The sequence below is a fragment of the Oncorhynchus nerka genome, linkage group LG22 (assembly GCF_034236695.1).
Source record: "Oncorhynchus nerka isolate Pitt River linkage group LG22, Oner_Uvic_2.0, whole genome shotgun sequence".
In the NCBI taxonomy this organism is placed as follows: Eukaryota; Metazoa; Chordata; class Actinopteri; order Salmoniformes; family Salmonidae; genus Oncorhynchus; species Oncorhynchus nerka.
Genome location: NC_088417.1, coordinates 4,889,667 through 4,913,815, shown reverse-complemented (window position 1 = coordinate 4,913,815; position 24,149 = coordinate 4,889,667). Strand labels below are relative to the sequence as shown.

The following is a 24,149-nucleotide window of genomic DNA, read 5'->3' as shown; positions in this document are numbered from 1 at the left end:
AGGTTATCTAGGACCCACCTATTAACTTAGTGAAGATTCTCTGGGTCATGTAGGAGACAGGTTATCCATGACCCACCTATTAACTTAGTGAAGATTCTCTGGGTCATGTAGGAGACAGGTTATCTAGGACCCACCTATTAACTTAGTGAAGATTCTCTGGGTCATGTAGGAGACAGGTTATCTAGGACCCACCTATTAACTTAGTGAAGATTCTCTGGGTCATGTAGGAGACAGGTTATCTAGGACCCACCTATTAACTTAGTGAAGATTCTCTGGGTCATGTAGGAGACAGGTTATCTAGGACCCACCTATTAACTTAGTGAAGATTCTCTGGGTCATGTAGGAGACAGGTTATCCATGACCCACCTATTAACTTAGTGAAGATTCCCTGGGTCATGTAGGAGACAGGTTATAGACTGCCTCCCCCCAGCCCCACTCCTCCTCAGCTCTGTTACCGTTAGGTTATGTCTCAAATTGCACCCTATTCTCTATACATAGGGTGCACTAAAATAGGGAATAGGGTGCCCTTTCGAATCCAGTGGTGTAGTAGTCTAGATTCTCATTAAGGCTTCTCCTGCTTTTGTTTTCTCTTGTTCTGTGCAGAGGGAGGGAGGGAGGGCAGAGCGGGAGGGGAGGAGGGGAGGGAGGGAGGGAGGAGTGAGGGGAGAGGGAGGGAGGAAGGGGGGGGGGTGGAAAGAGAGAGGGAGAGGGGAGATGAAAGCAGGGCCTAATGAATATGGACAGACCAGTATGTCAGAATGGAGGATGTGGTTCATTAAAGATGCCAGCTGGATGAATAGAGCTTTGGACCAACTTGGGAACCTGTCGGCTGAGTCCCAAATGGCCCTCTGCTCTCTATCTGGTGTACCGTAAGGCTCTCGTCAGAAGTAGTGCACTTACATAGGGGATAGGATCCCGCGTGGGACGCAGAGCTCCTCTCTTACACAAACATGTGCAAAACCGCTGCTGCCGTAGACCACCCGCATGTAGGGAGATTATCCTGTGTTGGTAGGGTACAGATTATCCTGTGTTTGTAGGGTACAGATTATCCTGTGTTGGTAGGGTACAGATTATCCTGGGTTGGTAGGGTACAGATTATTCTGTGTTGGTAGGGTACAGATTATCCTGTGTTGGTAGGGTACAGATTATCCTGTGTTGGTAGGGTACAGATTATTCTGTGTTGGTAGGGTACAGATTATTCTGTGTTGGTAGGGTACAGATTATCCTGTGTTGGTAGGGTACAGATTATCCTGTGTTGGTAGGGTACAGATTATCCTGTGTGTTGTGTTGGTAGGGTACAGATTATCCTGTGTTGGTAGGGTACAGATTATCCTGTGTTGGTAGGGTACAGATTATTCTGTGTTGGTAGGGTACAGATTATCCTGTGTGTTGTGTTGGTAGGGTACAGATTATTCTGTGTGTTGTGTTGGTAGGGTACAGGTATAATGGGGTCATCCATACCACGAGACAACAACTAATGTGATTTCTGGGTAGTCATATATTTATATATATATATATATTAGTCGAGTAGGACGTTAAAACTAGTTTGTTGCTTTTAAAACTTTAAACTCAGTGGTTCTTCTAGTGTTTGCCAGAAATAGCAGATTAAAATCAGGGAAAGTGTTCCAGTTGTGTCAGTTTTAGTTCACAGAGGGATTGTGGGAGTTTACTACTCCTCTCTGCTTTCTCTTCTCTCTGCTTTGGCCATAAACCGCCTGTTGTCTATTCTAACTTGATGTTTTCTGAACAGGAAAATAATAAAGAAATTCTCCAGAAGTCTCCATTCTGTATATTTTCTTTCTACGACATTTTGCTTATTATTGAGCCAACTAATATCCTGCAGGCTGGCAGTAGCTTGGCCCACCCAGGGTAACAGTTGTGAATGATTATCAGATAACTGCTACCCCTAAAGCACATAGTCTGGGCCTCTCCTTTGTGACAGCTATCACATCTCTGCATCTTTGCACTCTGAATGACGCTCAAGTCTGGCCCTGAGAGTGAAGTTTGAAGTCTTCCTCTCCCTCACTGGCCTCAACCAGCACCGACCTCCCGTCTCCTCCCTTCCCATCTCTTCCTCCCCTCCCGTCCCCTCCCATCTCTTCCTCCCCTCCCATCTCTTCCTCCCCTCCCATCTCTTCCTCCCTTCCCATCTCTTCCTCCCCTCTCGTCCCCTCCCATCTCTTCCTCCCCTCCCATCTCTTCCTCCCCTCCCATCTCTTCCTCCCCTCCCATCTCTTCCTCCCTCCCGTCCCCTCCCATCTCTTCCTCCCCTCCCATCTCTTCCTCTCCCTCACTGGCCTCTCAACCAGCACCGACCTCCCGTCTCCTCCCTTCCCATCTCTTCCTCCCCTCCCGTCTCCTCCCTTCCCATCTCTTCCTCCCCTCCCGTCTCCTCCCTTCCCATCTCTTCCTCCCCTCCCATCTCCTCCCCTCCCATCTCTTCCTCCCCTTCCGTCTCCTCCCATCTCTTCCTCCCCTCCCATCTCTTCCTCCCCTCCCATCTCTTCCTCTCCTCCCATCTCATCTCTTCCTCCCCTCCCATCTCTTCCTACCCTCCCGTCTCTTCCTACCCTCCCGTCTCTTCCTCCCCTCCCGTCTCTTCCTCCCCTCCCGTCTCTTCCTCCCCTCCCGTCTCTTCCTCCCCTCCCGTCTCCTGAAACTGTAGAGGGAGACTAAGGGGCCAGATGGGAGAAGGAGAGTGTAGAAACTGTAGAGGGAGACTAAGGGGCCAGATGGGAGAAGGAGAGTGTAGAAACTGTAGAGGGAGACTAAGGGGCCAGATGGGAGAAGGAGAGTGTAGAAACTGTAGAGGGAGACTAAGGGGCCAGATGGGAGAAGGAGAGGCTATTTCTTTAACGTGTGTCTGAGGGTTTGCCTGCGTGTGTTGTGGGAATGCAGCGCCGATAGTGACGCGAGCAGGAAGTGGGTGGGTTATCTAAGCATGAGTCTGCCAGACTGTTAACACGCAGTGCTCTCCTCCTTGGGCCCCTGGTGGCTCCCGTTATCCCCCAAGGCCTGATTCAGAGGACCCGGCCCAGGATGGGAGTCACCGGGTCCAGCTCTGACCATTCGGTCACGGATCAGCCGGCACTGACTCAGATCTCTGGCGCTTTCACTTTCCTGTGTTGAAGGGAGAGGAGGAGGAGGGGTGGGGGGGGTGTACTCCTTTATTGACTTGATGATGCCTGATAACTCAACAGCTGGCCTGGTAGTGTTAAGAAAATGGGAGTAGATGGACACACACGAACACACACGAACACACACGAACACACACACACACACACACACACACACACACACACACACACACACACACACACACACACACACACACACACACACACACACACACACACACACACACACACAGACAGACAGAGTAAGTGGATATGGAATGTTCTGGCTGGAGTCCAGAGAGGAGGTACAGAGTTTTCTGCCTTGATTCATTCTTCTTGTGAATGAAGTTTAAGTAGTGAAAAATAACTATAGATATCACTGTACTATATATATATATATATACTATAGATATCACTGTACTATATATATATACTATAGATATCACTGACAGGATCTTAATCAGGGTATTCAGTGTGTGTGTGTGTGATGCAGTGTCCCTCCTATCTCAGTACCCATGTCGTGGGACGCTCCGTGGAGAATGGCATGGTGGGAAACCAAAAGGAGCGCGACAGGAAAAGGAAGGTCGTCACTTCCTCCAGGCTAGATTAGACGAGAGGCTAATGGCCAGCTGCTGTCTGAACCACTTAATGTGACAATTGGTTTATTGTCTAAGGATAATGGGCTTGACGTGATGCCAAGTGGCAGGAGCCAAGTCCCCCCTCCCTGCATTCCTGCCCGGCCCAGAGAAAGGAGGCAGCCAGGCAGAAGGTTCATACTTGACTGGTTTTATATGAGCCCCCTTGGGCCCAGGGCACCTGTAGGCTGGCTGGCTGGCTGGGATGGGCTGGGCTACGCTACACTGGCTAGGCTGGGCTGGGCTACGCTGGCTAGGCTGGGCTGGGCTGGGCTAGGCTAGGCTAGGCTGGGCTGGGCTACGCTGGGCTAACACTGTCCTATTCAGGAAGGGAAGAGTACTGCTCTCCTATTCAGGAAGGGAAGAGTACTGCTCTCCTATTCAGGAAGGGAAGAGTACTGCTCTCCTATTCAGGAAGGGAAGAGTACTGCTCTCCTATTCAGGAAGGGAAGAGTACTGCTGTCCTATTCAGGAAGAGTACTGCTGTCCTATTCAGGAAGAGTACTGCTGTCCTATTCAGGAAGAGTACTGCTGTCCTATTCAGGAAGAGTACTGCTCTCCTATTCAGGGGTCTGTGCTGGAAGGGAAGTTGCCGTGAGGTTTTTGTCGTGGAGTTTCCGGGAAAGAGAATGGACTATGGTCCTACTAAGGGTTTTCTGAGTCTTCTATGCATGAATGATGTCATAATGAAGCAAATGAAGGATGATGCCCTTTTTTTGGATGCCCGTTGTAATAATGCACATCCCATAATGCCCCACACCGTACAGACACAACACCTGACCGTGTGCTTCTTCCACTCGCAACCTCTTCAAGAATCCGCTTCTGTCGCTATGACGACACAAAACCCTCCACTTCCTCCAATTAATACAGCAATGTCCTTATGGGTGTTTTTAAATTTATTTTTATACCAAGGACATTGTGGTTCTGTCTCCAGCCTCCGGTTAAGGTTGGTCCTTCTAATTAAATCACCATCTGCCCTTTCTCTAACATTTGTTCATATTCCTGTTGGTCAGACGCTAGCACTAATGCACTCTGACAACCCCGGCTGCGAGCAGCTTTGTGTGGGCAAGATTGTCTTCGAGGTATGTAGCAATTAGAGGCAGGCAGCGGGCTAAGGGGCCCGGGAGGCCGAGTGGCTCTGTTGGGTAATTAAGTGGAACTGAGAGCGTTGAGGCCCAATTACGGACCTCTCTGATGTAAGACATGAGCCCCTGGTCGCTTTCACACGTTTCGTGTCAGAGGTCGATGGAGGTCGCGGCCGACACTCCTGAGAAGCAGGGCATCGTGGGAGGGCTGGGGGGGGTTGGGCGTAGAGTGGTCACTGGAGGTTTGCCTTCATGCCCATTTAACCATTTAACTAGATATAGAATCACACGTCTTGGAACTATCAATGACGGTCAACTCAGGACGACTTCACGTTCGTCTAACTTACATATCTGACCTCACAGTTCGGCCTTGAAAGACAGATCTTTTACAATATTAGTTTCCCAGTCATGTCTGATGTACCTGTCCTGATGACAGGTAGGCCCAGTCATGTCTGATTCACCTGTCCTGATGACAGGTAGGCCCAGTCATGTCTGATTCACCTGTCCTGATGACAGGTAGGCCAAGTCCTGTCTGATGTACCTGTCCTGATGACAGGTAGGCCCAGTCATGTCTGATGTACCTGTCCTGATGACAGGTAGGCCCAGTCCTGTCCTGATGACAGGTAGGCCCAGTCATGTCTGATTCACCTGTCCTGATGACAGGTAGGCCAAGTCCTGTCTGATGTACCTGTCCTGATGACAGGTAGGCCCAGTCATGTCTGGGCCTACCTTGCCTGGCCTGCTGAGGAAACGGCGATGGTTCTACCTCAACTACTACTCAATCTTAGGATTGCATCCCAAATAGCACCCTACTCCCTATATATAGTGCAACTACTGTTGAGCAGGGCCTGTTGGGCTCTGAAAGAAACCGGATGCTATTTGAGTCTAGGACCTCCCAGTCTCCTCTAGTGTTACATGTTTAAATCCTTAAATCCTAACCTTAGACGTTAGAGGGAAGTCTCAAAAAACTGACCTGAGATCAGCTTTCTAGGGGGCAACTTCGCCCTACTCCCCATCTCAGCACCTCACTGACTGTCGTTGCACTAGCTGCCGTACCTACTGAGTCTGTCCTCTCTCTGTCCCCCATCGCTCTGGGGATTGTTCCCCCGGACCACTGCAGAGCGTGGACAGAGGTTGAATTGCATTGTGGTCCTTGGTGAGTGAACAGGGGGGGGGGGGGCTGTGATTGGTTCTGTCAGCGAGGTTTTTAAAGCTGGGCACAGCGTTGGGTACTGGATCTGTGTGGGAAAAGAACAGACTCGTACAGTAAACCATCTCTCTTCTCTTGTCTCTCTCTCTCCTCTGTGGGTGTGTGATCTGTCTCTCTCTCCTCTGTGGGTGTGATCTGTCTCTCTCCTCTGTGGGTGTGTGATCTGTCTCTCTCTCCTCTGTGGGTGTGTGATCTGTCTGTCTCTCTTCTCTGTGGGTGTGTGATCTGTCTGTCTCTCTTCTCTGTGGGTGTGTGATCTGTCTCTCTCTCCTCTGTGGGTGTGTGATCTGTCTCTCTCTCCTCTGTGGGTGTGTGATCTGTCTGTCTCTCTCCTCTGTGGGTGTGTGATCTGTCTCTCTCTCTCTCTGTGGGTGTGTGATCTGTCTCTCTCTCCTCTGTGGGTGTGTGATCTGTCTCTCTCTCTCTCTGTGGGTGTGTGATCTGTCTCTCTCTCTCTCTCTGTGGGTGTGTGATCTGCCTCTCTCTCTCTCTGTGGGTGTGTGATCTGTCTCTCTCCTTGTCGTTGAATATCTGTTCCTTTCTACATTAAATTCACAGGGAAGCCGTTAATACCCACTAACTCACTAAGTTACAGCTCTAGTAACATCGCTCTGCCTGTTTCATGAAAGTCAATTCAAAAAGTCTCTCTCTTTCTCTGATCACCACAGGGAGAGAGGTAGAGTGAGAGGTAGAGTGAGAGGTAGAGTGAGAGGTAGAGTGAGAGAGGTAGAGGGAGAGAGGTAGAGGGAGAGAGGTAGAGGGAGAGAGGTAGAGGGAGAGAGGTAGAGGGAGAGAGGGAGAGAGGTAGAGGGAGAGAGGTAGAGGGAGAGAGGTAGAGGGAGAGAGGTAGAGAGGTAGAGAGGTAGAGGGAGAGAGGTAGAGTGAGGAGAGAGGTAGAGTGAGAGGTAGAGTGAGAGGTAGAGGGAGAGAGGTAGAGGGAGAGAGGTAGAGGGAGAGAGGTAGAGGGAGAGAGGTAGAGGGAGAGAGGTAGAGAGGGAGAGAGGTAGAGAGAGAGGTAGAGTGAGAGGTAGAGGGTAGAGGGAGAGAGGTAGAGGGAGAGAGGTAGAGGGAGAGAGGTAGAGGGAGAGAGGTAGAGGGAGAGAGGTAGAGGGAGAGAGGGAGAGGGAGAGAGGGAGAGGGAGAGAGGGAGAGAGGTAGAGGGAGAGAGGTAGAGGGAGAGAGGTAGAGGGAGAGAGGTAGAGGGAGAGAGGGGGTAGAGGGAGAGAGGGAGAGGGAGAGAGGTAGAGGGAGAGAGGTAGAGGGAGAGAGGTAGAGGGAGAGAGGTAGAGGGAGAGAGGTAGAGGAGAGAGGGAGAGGGAGGGAGAGGGAGAGGGAGAGAGGTAGAGGGAGAGAGGTAGAGGGAGAGAGGTAGAGGGAGAGAGGTAGAGGGAGAGAGGTAGAGGGAGAGAGGGAGAGGGAGAGAGGGAGAGGGAGAGAGGGAGAGGGAGAGAGGGAGAGGGAGAGAGGAGAGAGGTAGAGGGAGAGAGGGAGAGGGAGAGAGGTAGAGGGAGAGAGGTAGAGGGAGAGAGGTAGAGGGAGAGAGGTAGAGGGAGAGAGGTAGAGGGAGAGAGGTAGAGGTAGAGGGAGAGAGGTAGAGGGAGAGAGGTAGAGGGAGAGAGGTAGAGGGAGAGAGGTAGAGGTAGAGGGAGAGAGGTAGAGGGAGAGAGGTAGAGGGAGAGAGGTAGAGGGAGAGAGGTAGAGGGAGAGAGCGAGAGGATCAAAAGGCTTTGACAGAGACAAACTGCAACAGTACACTAACCTTCCCTTCCCCTCTCCCTCCTCCCTCTCCCCTCTCCCTCTTTCCCCCCTCTCCTCTTCCCTCTCCCTCCTCCCTCCTCCCTCTCCCCCCTTCCCCACTCCCCTCTTCCCTCCTCTCCCTCCCCTCTCCCCGATGCAGACCACCAAGGCCTTCCTTCCCAAGATGTTGGAGCTGAACCACGGCCACATTGTGACGGTTGCCAGCTCTCTGGGGCTGTTCAGCACAGCTGGTGTGGAGGTGAGTTACTACTCGTGATGGAGCCTCTCTCTGCAGTTATACTATGTAGTGCCATCTACAGCTCTAGTCTACACAACCAGGGACCCGGGTGGAAAACACACACACTTTGGACACTCCTAGCTGGCGCAGTTTGGCGAGCAGATTAATTTACATGCGCAAATGCTGACACACACACACACACACACACACACACACACACACACACACACACACACACACACACACACACACACACACACACACTCACACAAGGAGATTTGTCTTTCTCGTAGCATCCCCCCCCCCCAACTCCGGAAAATAAAGTAACAGATGAGCCCCCTGGGGGGGGTCTGGGGGGCCTGTTATGGGGCCCTCTGTCTGTAGCTGGGGGGGGTCTGGGGGGCCTGTTACAGGGGCCTCTGTCTGTAGCTGGGGGGGTGTGAAGGGCCCTTGGCTCTGAGGGAAGAACAGGCTGACAGGTCTCTGCGGGAGAGAGACATCTTCATCAGGCTCTTTGTGAAACCATCACAGCTCTCTCAGTAATCACGGCGATTCACTGTAAATGGAGGTGATTTTGTTTTCGCTTTTAAAAAAAAAATAAAGATTTTTTTTTTTCCGGTCCTCTTTCGTCCAGGCCCCTCACCGTTTTCTTTTTGTGTGTTATCTGTCAGCGTTAAAAGGATTTTCTGTGGTCATTTGTCCCGGGGACAATAAGAAGAGTGGCTGTAGCTGTCACTCTCTGTTGTGTGTTCCAGAGAAGCCTTCTAGAATGCTTTTTAATATTCTAGAACACATGGACTTCCTCTTTAATGTGTGGGCTGGCACTCATTCTTATTGATTTATTTGTTCTACAAAGGGACTGGAACACATGGACTTCCTCTTTAATGTGTGGGCTGGCACTCATTCTTATTGATTTATTTGTTCTACAAAGGGACTGGAACACAGTCCAGGTTCTTGCTACCCTATTATACTTCCTATAAATGTCTTGAATGTGATTTTGTTTGTGGCAGGAGAGAGTATTTATTTAGGATTGTCACGTGGGCACAGTCACATCACCCTTATCCTCTCTCTGTTTCTCCACAATGCATCTGTGTTGGCCCAAGCTGGGGTTTTATTTTTTTTAAAGATTAGTTCCTGGGTGAACCACATCAAACCTTCCCAGCCCAGCGCCTGCAGGGCCCGTACCCTCCCTCCCTCCCTCCCTCCCTCCCTCCCTCCCTCCCTCCCTCCCTCCCATGACTCTACCCAACACTGGTCTGTCTGATGAAGGGCGACAGAATGCTAAATAAACTGTAAAAGGGAGGACTGTAGAGATTTGGAGGAGTGGGGAGTGTTTTTGTGGTGTGTTTTCAAATGCCATTATATTTCCTATATAGTGCACTACTTTTGACTAGGGCCCCATAGGGAGTCCCAATAGGTTTCTGATCAAAAGTAGTGCACTATATAGGGACTAGGGCGCCCTTTGGGACGTATCTGTGTAGCTAACAGGAAGTAGAACCCAGCCTGCGAGGGAGCCGGTGATGATGTTCTGTCATTACTGCAGTGCGGTCAGGTGTTAAATACACTCTGTTTAAAAGCAGAGGGACCTGTGGAGATATAACCCACTGGGTACAGACGTCAGTTCAATGTCTAACGTGAAACTAACCTGAAATGTTATTGGATTTAGGTTCAAAAGTTGGGTCAATTTTTATTTATTTTAAATAATGTGTTTTTTTTGTGTGTTTTTTTCCAAAGTCAGATTTTGTTTTTGTTTGGGGGGGATGACGTGGAGACAACGTTGATTCAACCAGTTTAGGCCCAATGGGAAGAACCTAGCCAGACAACCACTTGCAGCCAAGCTGTCGCTCCAGGGGTTTTAAACGGGGTACCCGTTGTGTCCATAGAGCTCCAGGGGTTTTAAACGGGGTACCCGTTGTGTCCATAGAGCTCCAGGGGTTTTAAACGGGGTACCCGTTGTGTCCATAGAGCTCCAGGGGTCTTAAACGGGGTACCCGTTGTGTCCATAGAGAGAGAATGAAATACAACGGACTTGGAACCTCTGAACTTGGCTATTGGACTAGTAAACCCATATGGATAGTCAGAATGGCCGCCAGTCCACTCATTATGGCGCCATTGACCTAAAACGGTGACGCCTGTTCTATTCCAGTGTAACTCTACGGTTGTGTCTTTACTCCAGTGTGATCGCTACACAGGATTTAACACATTTTCCTCTCATGACCCCCTATAGGATTACTGCGCCAGTAAGTTCGGGGCCATCGGCTTCCACGAGTCGCTGAGCCACGAGATCAAGGCTTCGGATAAGGACGGCATTAAGATGACGCTGGTGTGTCCCTACCTGGTGGAGACGGGCATGTTCAAAGGCTGCAGGATCAGGTGAGTCATCAATCAACCAATCAGACAGACCGACGTGAGCCATTATGTTTTACATCCATCAACCAATCAGACAGACAGACGTGAGCCATTATGTTTTACATCCATCAACCAATCAGACAGACAGACCTGGTGTACTGGGACTGTACAGGGAGAGAGATGACCTGGTGTAATGGGACATGACAGGGAGATGACCTGGTGTACTGGGACTGTACAGAGAGATGACCTGGTGTACTGGGACAGGACAGGGAGAGAGATGACCTGGTGTACTGGGACTGTACAGGGAGAGAGATGACCTGGTGTACTGGGACTGTACAGGGAGAGAGATGACCTGGTGTACTGGGACTGTACAGGGAGAGAGATGACCTGGTGTACTGGGACTGTACAGAGAGAGAGATGACCTGGTGTACTGGGACTGTACAGAGAGAGAGATGACCTGGTGTACTGGGACTGTACAGGGAGAGAGATGACCTGGTGTACTGGGACTGTACAGAGAGAGAGATGACCTGGTGTACTGGGACTGTACAGGGAGAGAGATGACCTGGTGTACTGGGACTGTACAGAGAGAGATGACCTGGTGTACTGGGACTGCACAGGGAGAGAGATGACCTGGTGTACTGGGACTGTACAGGAGAGAGATGACCTGGTGTACTGGGACTGTACAGGGAGAGAGATGACCTGGTGTACTGGGACTGTACAGGGAGAGAGATGACCTGGTGTACTGGGACTGTACAGAGAGAGAGATGACCTGGTGTACTGGGACTGTACAGAGAGAGAGATGACCTGGTGTACTGGGACTGTACAGGGAGAGAGATGACCTGGTGTACTGGGACTGTACAGGGAGAGAGATGACCTGGTGTACTGGGACTGTACAGGGAGAGAGATGACCTGGTGTACTGGGACTGTACAGGGAGAGAGATGACCTGGTGTACTGGGACTGTACAGGGAGAGAGATGACCTGGTGTACTGGGACTGTACAGGGAGAGAGATGACCTGGTGTACTGGGACTGCACAGGGAGAGAGATGACCTGGTGTACTGGGACTGTACAGGGAGAGAGATGACCTGGTGTACTGGGACTGTACAGGGAGAGAGATGACCTGGTGTACTGGGACTGTACAGAGAGATGACCTGGTGTACTGGGACTGTACAGGGAGAGAGATGACCTGGTGTACTGGGACTGTACAGGGAGAGATGACCTGGTGTACTGGGACTGTACAGGGAGAGAGATGACCTGGTGTACTGGGACTGTACAGGGAGAGAGATGACCTGGTGTACTGGGACTGTACAGGGAGAGAGATGACCTGGTGTACTGGGACTGTACAGGGAGAGAGATGACCTGGTGTACTGGGACTGTACAGGGAGAGAGATGACCTGGTGTACTGGGACTGTACAGAGAGATGACCTGGTGTACTGGGACTGCACAGGGAGAGAGATGACCTGGTGTACTGGGACTGTACAGAGAGAGAGATGACCTGGTGTACTGGGACTGTACAGAGAGATGACCTGGTGTACTGGGACTGTACAGGGAGAGAGATGACCTGGTGTACTGGGACTGTACAGGGAGAGAGATGACCTGGTGTACTGGGACTGTACAGGGAGAGAGATGACCTGGTGTACTGGGACTGTACAGGGAGAGAGATGACCTGGTGTACTGGGACTGTACAGGGAGAGAGATGACCTGGTGTACTGGGACTGTACAGAGAGATGACCTGGTGTACTGGGACTGTACAGGGAGAGAGATGACCTGGTGTACTGGGACTGTACAGAGAGAGAGATGACCTGGTGTACTGGGACTGTACAGAGAGATGACCTGGTGTACTGGGACTGTACAGAGAGAGAGATGACCTGGTGTACTGGGACTGTACAGGGAGAGAGATGACCTGGTGTACTGGGACTGTACAGGGAGAGAGATGACCTGGTGTACTGGGACTGTACAGGGAGAGAGATGACCTGGTGTACTGGGACTGTACAGAGAGATGACCTGGTGTACTGGGACTGTACAGAGAGATGACCTGGTGTACTGGGACTGTACAGGGAGATGACCTGGTGTACTGGGACTGTACAGAGAGATGACCTGGTGTACTGGGACTGTACAGAGAGATGACCTGGTGTACTGGGACTGTACAGAGAGATGACCTGGTGTACTGGGACTGTACAGGGAGATGACCTGGTGTACTGGGACTGTACAGGGAGATGACCTGGTGTACTGGGACTGTACAGAGAGATGACCTGGTGTACTGGGACTGTACAGAGAGATGACCTGGTGTACTGGGACTGTACAGAGAGATGACCTGGTGTACTGGGACTGTACAGAGAGATGACCTGGTGTACTGGGACTGTACAGAGAGATGACCTGGTGTACTGGGACTGTACAGAGAGATGACCTGGTGTACTGGGACTGCACAGAGAGATGACCTGGTGTACTGGGACTGTACAGGGAGATGACCTGGTGTACTGGGACTGCACAGAGAGATGACCTGGTGTACTGGGACTGTACAGAGAGATGACCTGGTGTACTGGGACTGTACAGAGAGATGACCTGGTGTACTGGGACTGTACAGAGAGATGACCTGGTGTACTGGGACTGTACAGAGAGATGACCTGGTGTACTGGGACTGTACAGAGAGATGACCTGGTGTACTGGGACTGCACAGAGAGATGACCTGGTGTACTGGGACTGTACAGGGAGATGACCTGGTGTACTGGGACTGCACAGAGAGATGACCTGGTGTACTGGGACTGTACAGAGAGATGACCTGGTGTACTGGGACTGTACAGGGAGATGACCTGACGTGTGTGTGTGTGTGTGTGTGTGCGTGTGTGTGCGTGCGTGTCTGCCCGTGTGTGTGTGTGTGTGTGTGTGTGTGTGCGTGTCTGCCCGTGTGTGTGTGTGTGCTGTGTCTCTGCTGCCCTGCTCTAGGAGCTTGTATAGATCGAAATGATCAGACATGTCAAGTCAAGTTGTCAAGTTTACAACCTTAACACTGTTCGTTGCCACCGAATACCACCCTGGGTATCGTTCCCTGTGTGAGTGTGTATTCTGCTCGGTCTGTGTTCGCCTCGTCTCTAACTTAAGGTCACTTTCTATCTGTACAGGAAAGAGATTGAGCCTTTCCTGCCTCCCCTGAAGCCAGAGTTCTGCGTAACACAGTCTATGAGGGCCATTCTCACCGATCAGGCTATGATCTGCACCCCTCGAATCGTATATATGGTCAACATCATGAAAAGGTCAGTCCTTCTTTCTACGAATGGACTGATTCTCTCTCTCTCTCTCTCTCTCCTTTCTCCAATGTGTTGATATAAACTCTGACCTCTGACCTCTGTTTTCTCTCCTCTCTACAGCTTCCTGCCCTTCGAGGCCATCGTTTGTATGTACAGGTTCCTGGGTGCTGATAAGTGTATGTATCCCTTCCTGGCCCAGAGGAAGGAGCTGATGAACAACAACGAGGCTAAGGAGGATATCTAACGGGAGGACCAGGGCGAAGGCACATGGCCTGGAGGCACCAGGATAGACCACTGAGGAAGCATGGATGAAGAGAAATAAGACTGAATCTAGACTGTTTCATTGAGCGGATACAAAAAGGTTGACCGTATGGTTCTTCTGGAACGATGCCAAGCTGTGTACAAAAACAAACAGCGTTTATTTCAAAAACACATTTATTTCTGACGGTTGTTTTTAAACAAACCGATCATCTATGTACTGTGTCAATAGTTTTTAAAAAATTGTTATTTTATCATATGATACTTTTTATTTTTTAAAGCTATTCAGTAATTAACTATTTACATCATGTAGTCACCAGCTTTTTTTATGTAGCGTCTCGGTGGAAAATATACAGTATGTTACTGTACAGTACAATCTTGTTACTTTTAGCTGTTTTAATTTGTAGACATGCACTGTAATACTGACTTTATCTATATGGCCAAGTCTCTGTCGAAACTACGGTTCAACGTGGCATTTCCAGAATTATATTACCCAGCAACCCCCCCCCTGAGGCTCAGTCTAACCAATCACAACATGATGCTCCAAATGGTTATCCAATCATACTGTTAGCCATCTTTATGTATTTTAATTTCGCAGATCACTTGAAGATTTTCTGATTATTCCGTTTATTTCAAACCCGTTCATTTTAAACGTTATTTTATGTTTATGTTATTTTTTATAAGTTTACAACATTTTAACGTTATCCTAAGTTTACAACAAAAAAAAAATTGTATTTCACTTCTTAATTTTTTTTGTCACCATGGAAAATCCAAAAACAGCAAATCATTTCTATTCATCTTTCCAGCTGAATACTCAATTTCTCTCCTGTTAGAATAGTGGTACAGAATATTGGAATATTAGCTCGCCTATTGGCTGACCTTAACTGAGGCTTATCCAATCGGGTGACACATTTCAGAACGTCCAGATGTAATGTGGAATTCAACCAAGTTTTTTAAATTGTATTTTACCTTTATTTAACTAGGCAAGTCAGTTAAAGAACAAATTCTTATTTTCAATGACGGCCTAGGAACAGTGGGTTAACTGCCTGTTCAGGGGCAGAACGACAGATTTGTACCTTGTCAGCTCGGGGATTTGAACTTGCAACCTTCCGGTTATTAATCCAACACTAACCACTAGGCTACCTGCCGCCTCTACACTCTAACCACTAGGCTACCCTACCACCTCTACCCTCTAACCACTAGGCTGCCTGCCTCCTCTAACCACTAGGCTACCTGCCTCCTCTAACCACTAGGCTACCCTACCACCTCTACACTCTAACCACTAGGCTACCTGCCACCTCTACACTCTAACCACTAGGCTACCTGCCACCTCTACTCTCTAACCACTAGGCTACCTGCCACCTCCACACTCTAACCACTAGGCTACCTGCCACCTCCACACTCTAACCACTAGGCTACCTGCCACCTCTATACTCTAACCACTAGGCTACCCTGCCACCTCTACACTACCCTGCCGCCCCAAGCCAGTTTTCATATATCGTCCTTTCTGAGTTTCCAGGTGTTTTTCGGAAATCCTGGTTGGAAAATTCACAAGATTCACAAGAATCACATGTTTTTATGTAATGAATCTGCCACAGGAATTTTTACAATATAGCACATTTTGACATTGCTCTCCCATCAAGTTGACATTTATTGGGATGAGTCTTGTCCTTGAGGCAGAACAGAGCCATTTCTGCTAGATGGGCCAGCTGCAAAGTCAAAATTGGCTACATTCATAAAAACAAATGTGCTTTTTTGGTCTAAATTTGAAGTTAGGGTTCAAATCTGATTTTTGTGGCTATGCCAGATAGTGACCACTGTGCAGATCTGCCTCCATAACAAGATTCATGGTGAAAAACACCAACCTTACCCCATCTAGCAGAAATGGCTCAGTTCTGCCTCCAGAACAAGATTCATGACAAACTTCAACCTGTTGAAAGGTACTGGAATTTTGCAGCCCCTATTTCCTCTGGTTGAACTGACGGAGTCAATCAGCCTGAAGGCTCAATACCCTTCTGAACTCTGATATGAGTATTGATTGATTGATACTGATGACTACTGCCTTTTTAGCATTTTCTCCATAAGACATACTTCCAATCCAACCAATGACCAGCCCTTTATCTCCCAGTGAAGGATCTGTGGGCGGAGGAACTGTGTAGCTAGCTGATCTAGAAACTCACGTCTTAGTGAAAACACGTCTTAGTCTCTCCCCCTCTCTCGTCCTCCACTACATTCATTAGTCTCTCTCTCTCTCGTCCTCCACTACATTCATTAGTCTCTCTCTCTCTCTCTCTCTCTCTCTCGTCCTCCACTACATTCATTAGTCTCTCTCTCTCTCTCTATCGTCCTCCACTACATTCATTAGTCTCTCTCTCTCTCGTCCTCCACTACATTCATTAGTCTCTCTCTCTCTCTCTCTCTCTCTCTCTCTATCGTCCTCCACTACATTCATTAGTCTCTCTCTCTATCGTCCTCCACTACATTCATTAGTCTCTCTCTCTCTCTCTCTCGTCCTCCACTACATTCATTAGTCTCTCTCTCTCTCTCTCTATCGTCCTCCACTACATTCATTAGTCTCTCTCTCTATCGTCCTCCACTACATTCATTAGTCTCTCTCTCTCTCTCTCTCTCTCTCTCTCTCTCTCTCTATCGTCCTCCACTACATTCATTAGTCTCTCTCTCTCTCTCTATCGTCCTCCACTACATTCATTAGTCTCTCTCTCTATCGTCCTCCACTACATTCATTAGTCTCTCTCTCTCTCTCTCTCTCTCTATCGTCCTCCACTACATTCATTAGTCTCTCTCTCTCTCTCTCTATCGTCCTCCACTACATTCATTAGTCTCTCTCTCTCTCTCTCTATCGTCCTCCACTACATTCATTAGTCTCTCTCTCTCTCTCTCTCTCTATCGTCCTCCACTACATTCATTAGTCTCTCTCTCTCTCTCTCTCTATCGTCCTCCACTACATTCATTAGTCTCTCTCTCTCTCTCTCGTCCTCCACTACATTCATGAGTCTCTCTCTCTCTCCCTCCCTCTCTCCCTCTCTCTCTCTGTCTCTCTCCCTCTCTCTATCGTCCTCCACTACTTGTGTCCAGTGAAGCTGAAAATGTAAACGTTGGTTGAGTTGTTTTGAGTACAGTACTACATTACCCACAATTCCCTCCATGGAAATTATTTTTCACTAGGGTTGCACATTTCTGGTAACTTTCCTAAAAAAAAAATCCATCCCTGATTTGTCTAGAAATCTTGGTTAAAAAGGTTTCAGGAATCAAGATGTGGAGGAAAAAACAGGAAATCCTCCAACCAGGATTTCTGGGAATTTGGGGAAATGTACTGTACATTTGCAACCTTAGTCTCCCCTGTATTTGATATTTGGTTATATATATTTGATCTATTTTAGGGAAGAACACAACTACATTCCTATAGGCCTCATTCCTCCAGCTACGATAATGAGTCTATAAATACTCTACCTCTTCATTTGCCATTCGTTGACAGTATGACATAAAATCCTCTTTTCTTTTTGTTTTTGTTGTTGTAATTCTTTTTTGAAAAGACTGCTCTTTAGTCGAGCACATGTGGTTCCTATGTTTAGTGTCTGTACCTAACTTAAATAAATAAAGTGATTTTAGATTATAATGTGGTGTGTGCGTTTCCTTATGGCTCATTTTTAATCTAAGCTCGAACTGATTTCTTAGTATGATTTAGACCGGGATTCAATCCCAATCAACGGTAGATTCACACTTTATATTTAAAGTTCGTTTTTTGATTGAGCCGACGTACCCAGTGTTGGTGGTCTCGGCAAGTGCAGGGACATTGTATTTAAAAGAGCTTCGCCGACATAGCGTCATCCAAACTACTTAAAATGATCTGTAAATCTGAAAAGTCATACACTGCAAATTACATGGCAGCTCCCTTTGGGTCATATGTTAACAAGAATGTATAATTTAGTCTATTAAACACACAAACTATGTTTCAAGGGAGAATTAGGCTGGTCTGGGGAATAAAAAGTAGAGTGTAATTCCAGTAGTTAGCTACACTACTATATGGCAACAACTAAAACGTAATTAAATGTGGCTTTCCAAGCAAGACTCCCCAATTTAAAATCTTCCACATATTTCATATTTATTCTAGTTACTATAAACCGGTCTGGATTCTTCCACATTCTAAAGGCTCCATTGTGACATCACTTCCACCATTCCATTCACTCTGTAAATGCAACTTTTGACAAAAACAAAAAAGTTAGTATTGTCAAATGTTATTAAATAAACAGTGTGTCAGGTAATGATAATAATTATACATTACATCATTACCTCAGGGTATAATAGAACATTACATCATTACCTCAGGGTATAACATAACATTACATCATTACCTCAGGGTATAACAGAACATTCAATCATTATCTCAGGGTATAACATAACATTACATCATTACCTCAGGGTATAACAGAACATTACATTACCTCAGGGTATAACGGAACATTACATCATTACCTCAGGGTATAACAGAACATTACATTACCTCAGGGTATAACAGAACATTACATCATTACCTCAGGGTATAACAGAACATTACATCATTACCTCAGGGTATAACAGAACATTACATTACCTCAGGGTATAACAGAACATTACATCATTACCTCAGGGTATAACAGAACATTACATCATTACCTCAGGGTATAACAGAACATTAAATCATTATCTCAGGGTATAACAGAACATTACATCATTACCTCAGGGTATAACAGAACATTACATCATTACCTCAGGGTATAACAGAACATTAAATCATTACCTCAGGGTATAACAGAACATTAAATCATTATCTCAGGGTATAACAGAACATTACATCATTACCTCAGGGTATAACATAACATTAAATCATTACCTCAGGGTATAACAGAACATTAAATTACCTCAGGGTATAACAGAACATTACATTACCCCAGGGTATAACATAACATTAAATCATTACCTCAGGGTATAACAGAACATTACATCATTACCTCAGGGTATAACATAACATTACATCATTACCTCAGGGTATAACCAACCATTACATTACCTCAGGGTATAACAGAACATTACATCATTACCTCAGGGTATAACAGAACATTACATCATTACCTCAGGGTATAACAGAACATTACATTACCTCAGGGTATAACAGAACATTACATCATTACCTCAGGGTATAACAGAACATTACATCATTACCTCAGGGTGTAACAGAACATTACATCATTACCTCAGGGTATAACAGAACATTACATTACCCCAGGGTATAACATAACATTAAATCATTACCTCAGGGTATAACAGAACATTACATCATTACCTCAGGGTATAACATAACATTACATCATTACCTCAGGGTATAACAGAACATTACATGACCTCAGGGTATAACCAACCATTACATTACCTCAGGGTATAACAGAACATTACATCATTGCCTCAGGGTATAACAGAACATTACATCATTACCTCAGGGTATAACAGAACATTACATTACCTCAGGGTATAACAGAACATTACATCATTACCTCAGGGTATAACAGAACATTACATCATTACCTCAGGGTATAGCAGAACATTACATCATTACCTCAGGGTATAACAGAACATTACATCATTACCTCAGGGTATAACAGAACATTACATTACCTCAGGGTATAACAGAACATTACATCATTACCTCAGGGTATAACAGAACATTACATCATTACCTCAGGGTATAACAGAACATTACATCATTACCTCAGGGTATAACAGAACATTACATCATTACCTCAGGGTATAACAGAACATTACATCATTACCTCAGGGTATAACAGAACATTAAATTACTTCAGGGTGTAACAGAACATTACATCATTACCTCAGGATATAACAGAACATTACATCATTACCTCAGGGTATAACCGAACATTACATTACCTCAGGGTATAACAGAACATTACATCATTACCTCAGGGTATAACAGAACATTACATCATTACCTCAGGGTATAACAGAACATTACATCATTACCTCAGGGTATAACAGAACATTACATTACCTCAGGGTATTACAGAACATTACATTACCTCAGGGTAAACAGAACATTAAATCATTACCTCAGGGTATAACAGAACATTACATCATTATCTCAGGGTATAACAGAACATTACATCATTACCCCAGGGTATAACAGAACATTAAATCATTACCTCAGGGTATAACAGAACATTACATCATTACCTCAGGGTATAACAGAATATTACATCATTATCTCAGGGTATAACAGAACATTAAATCATTACCTCAGGGTATAACAGAATATTACATCATTACCTGAGGGTATAACAGAACATTACATCATTACCTCAGGGTATAACAGAACATTACATCATTACCTCAGGGTATAACGTAACGTTACATCATTACCTCAGGGTATAACAGAACATTACATTACCTCAGGGTATAACAGAACATTAAATTACCTCAGGGTATAACAGAACATTAAATCATTACCTCAGGGTATAACAGAACATTACATTACCTCAGGGTATAACAGAACATTAAATTACCTCAGGGTATAACAGAACATTACATCATTACCTCAGGGTATAACAGAACATTAAATTATTTATTTAAAACTCCAACAATGTCTCCTTGTCTTCTGTAGTCTATTGTTACAGTTATCATATACTGTGATAGCCTAGTAGGAAGACTCGAGGCTGTAGCGTCATGCCCAAGAAGACTCGAGGCTGTAGCGTCATACCCAAGATGACTAGAGGCTGTAGCATCATACCCAAGATGACTAGAGGCTGTAGCATCATACCCAAGAAGACTATAGAGGCTGTAGCGTCATGCCCAAGAAGACTATAGAGGCTGTAGCGTCATGCCCAAGAAGACTAGAGGCTGTAGCGTCATACCCAAGATGACTAGAGGCTGTAGCATCATACCCAAGATGACTAGAGGCTGTAGCATCATACCCAAGATGACTAGAGGCTGTAGCATCATGCCCAAGAAGACTAGAGGCTGTAGCGTCATGCCTAAGAAGACTCGAGGCTGTAGCGTCATACCCAAGATGACTAGAGGCTGTAGCGTCATACCCAAGATGACTAGAGGCTGTAGCATCATACCCAAGATGACTAGAGGCTGTAGCATCATACCCAAGATGACTAGAGGCTGTAGCATCATACCCAAGAAGACTAGAGGCTGTAGCGTCATACCTAAGAAGCCTCAAGGCTGCAGCGTCATACCCAAGAAGCCTAGAGACTGTAGCGTCATACCCAAGATGACTAGAGGCTGTAGCATCATACCCAAGAAGACTCGAGGCTGTAGCGTCATACCCAAGAAGACTAGAGGCTGTAGCATCATACCCAAGAAGACTAGAGGCTGTAGCATCATACCCAAGAAGACTAGAGGCTGTAGCGTCATACCCAAGAAGACTAGAAGCTGTAGCGTCATACCCAAGAAGACTAGAGGCTGTAGCGTCATACCCAAGAAGACTAGAGGCTGTAGCGTCATACCCAAGAAGCCTAGAGGCTGTAGCGTCATACCCAAGAAGCCTAGAGGCTGTAGCGTCATACCCAAGAAGACTAGAGGCTGTAGCATCATACCCAAGAAGCCTAGAGGCTGTAGCGTCATACCCAAGAAGCCTAGAGGCTGTAGCGTCATACCCAAGAAGACTAGAGGCTGTAGCGTCATACCCAAGAAGCCTAGAGGCTGTAGCGTCATACCCAAGAAGACTAGAGGCTGTAGCGTCATACCCAAGAAGACTAGAGGCTGTAGCGTCATACCCAAGAAGCCTAGAGGCTGTAGCGTCATACCAAGAAGCCTAGAGGCTGTAGCGTCATACCAAGAAGCCTAGAGGCTGTAGCGTCATACCCAAGAAGACTAGAGGCTGTAGCGTCATACCCAAGAAGCCTAGAGGCTGTAGCGTCATACCCAAGAAGACTAGAGGCTGTAGCGTCATACCCAAGAAGCCTAGAGGCTGTAGCGTCATACCCAAGAAGACTAGAGGCTGTAGCGTCATACCCAAGAAGCCTAGAGGCTGTAGCGTCATACCCAAGAAGACTAGAGGCTGTAGCGTCATACCCAAGAAGACTAGAGGCTGTAGCGTCATACCCAAGAAGACTAGAGGCTGTAGCGTCATACCCAAGAAGCCTAGAGGCTGTAGCGTCATACCCAAGAAGCCTAGAGGCTGTAGCGTCATACCCAAGAAGACTAGAGGCTGTAGCGTCATACCCAAGAAGCCTAGAGGCTGTAGCGTCATACCCAAGAAGACTAGAGGCTGTAGCGTCATACCCAAGAAGACTAGAGGCTGTAGCGTCATACCCAAGAAGCCTAGAGGCTGTAATCGCTGCCAAAGGTGCTGAGTAAAGGGTCTGAAATCTTATTTAAATGTGATATTTCCATTTAAATGTTTTTTTAATAAATTTGCAAACATTTCAATTTTGTTTTGTTTTTGTGTTGTCATTATGAGGTATTGTGTGTCAATTGATGAGGGGAATTTTTTTTTAATACATTTTAGAATAAGGCTGTAAAGTAACAAAATATGAAAAAAAGTAAAGGGGTCTGAATTCTTCCCGAATGCACTGTATAAACTGAACACTACTGGACTACTGAAAACAAAGCCTAGATTTTAATTTAGATCAACTACCACCACGCTACTACAAAATGTAGTTAAATGACTAGTTTATCCATGAGATGGTTGATAACATGATGCTTTTGACAAGGCCTTAAAGCGCATTACATTGTCAATGGAGGAATTTCTCTCATCCACCAGCATTGTGTACGGGAACCATGTCTGCTTTCACAACGACTGGTAGATCAGGTCAATGTGTGGTCGAACACCATATAGGATATGAGTGAGAGTGTGTGTTGCAGAAGGATGTGTGTGCTGCAGGAGGATGTGTGTGTTGCAGGAGGATGTGTGTGGTGCAGGAGGATGTGTGTGCTGCAGGAGGATGTGTATGTTGCAGGAGGATGTGTGTGCTGCAGGAGGATGTGTGTGTTGCAGGAGGATGTGTGTGTGGTGCAGGAGGATGTGTGTGTTGCAGGAGGATGTGTGTGTGGTGCAGGAGGATGTGTGTGTTGCAGGAGGATGTGTGTGTTGCAGGAGGATGTGTGTGTTGCAGGAGGATGTGTGTGTTGCAGGAGGATGTGTGTGTTGCAGGAGGATGTGTGTGTTGCAGGAGGATGTGTGTGTGGTGCAGGAGGATGTGTGTGTTGCAGGAGGATGTGTGTGTGGTGCAGGAGGATGTGTGTGTTGCAGGAGGATGTGTGTGTGGTGCAGGAGGATGTGTGTGTTGCAGGAGGATGTGTGTGTTGCAGGAGGATGTGTGTGTTGCAGGAGGATGTGTGTGTTGCAGGAGGATGTGTGTGTTGCAGGAGGATGTGTGTGTTGCAGGAGGATGTGTGTGTGGTGCAGGAGGATGTGTGTGTTGCAGGAGGATGTGTGTGTGGTGCAGGAGGATGTGTGTGTTGCAGGAGGATGTGTGTGTTGCAGGAGGATGTGTGTCTTGTCCGTATGCTGCAGGAGGATGTGTATGTTGTCCGTAGGTCGCACTTTGTTTCCATGACATCATTCAGCTGTTACTACAGGAGCAGGAAGAGCTCCAACTGTGTCACTGAGCCCCCACACCCTCCCCCCTATTCCTCCTCTCTTCCCCCCTATTCCTCCTCTCTTCCCTCCTATTCCTCATGTCTTCCCTCCTATTCCTCATGTCTTCCCTCCTATTCCTCATGTCTTCCCTCCTATTCCTCATGTCTTCCCTCCTATTCCCCCTCTCTTCCCCCCTATTCCTCCTCTCTTCCCTCCTATTCCTCCTCTCTTCCCCCCTATTCCTCCTCTCTTCCCTCGTATTCCTCCTGTCTTCCCCCTATTCCTCCTCTCTTCCCTCCTATTCCTCCTCTCTTCCCTCCTATTCCTCATGTCTCCCCTCCTATTCCTCCTCTCTTCCCCCTATTCCTCCTCTCTTCCCTCCTATTCCTCATGTCTTCCCCTATTCCTCCTCTCTTCCCCCTATTCCTCCTCTCTTCCCTCCTATTCCTCATGTCTCCCCTCCTATCCCTCCCCTCTCTCCCCTCCAATCCCTCCCCTCTCTCCCCTCCTATCCCTTCCCTCTCTCCCCTCCTATCCCTCCCCTCTCTCCCCTCTCTCCCCTCCTATCCCTCCCCTCTCTCCCCTCCTATCCCTCCCCTCTCTCCCCTCCTATCCCTCCCTTCCTCCCTCTCTCCCCTCCTATCCCTCCCTTCTTCCATCTCTCCCCTCCTATCCC

At 47.2% G+C, this 24,149-nt stretch overlaps 1 protein-coding gene across 1 annotated transcript in view; it reads left to right on the top strand.

Moving 5' to 3' along the window:
• The window catches only part of LOC115122876 (retinol dehydrogenase 10-A-like), a 22,485-nt gene extending 4,976 nt beyond the window's left edge, over nt 1-17,509 (top strand). The window contains exons 3-6 of the mRNA XM_065006871.1: nt 7,944-8,042; nt 10,249-10,394; nt 13,489-13,620; nt 13,735-17,509. Coding sequence (XP_064862943.1) covers nt 7,944-8,042; nt 10,249-10,394; nt 13,489-13,620; nt 13,735-13,858 — 501 coding nt within the window. The 3' untranslated portion in view covers nt 13,859-17,509. The remainder of the gene's footprint in view (nt 1-7,943; nt 8,043-10,248; nt 10,395-13,488; nt 13,621-13,734) is intronic.
• The last annotated feature ends 6,640 nt before the right edge of the window (nt 17,510-24,149 follow it).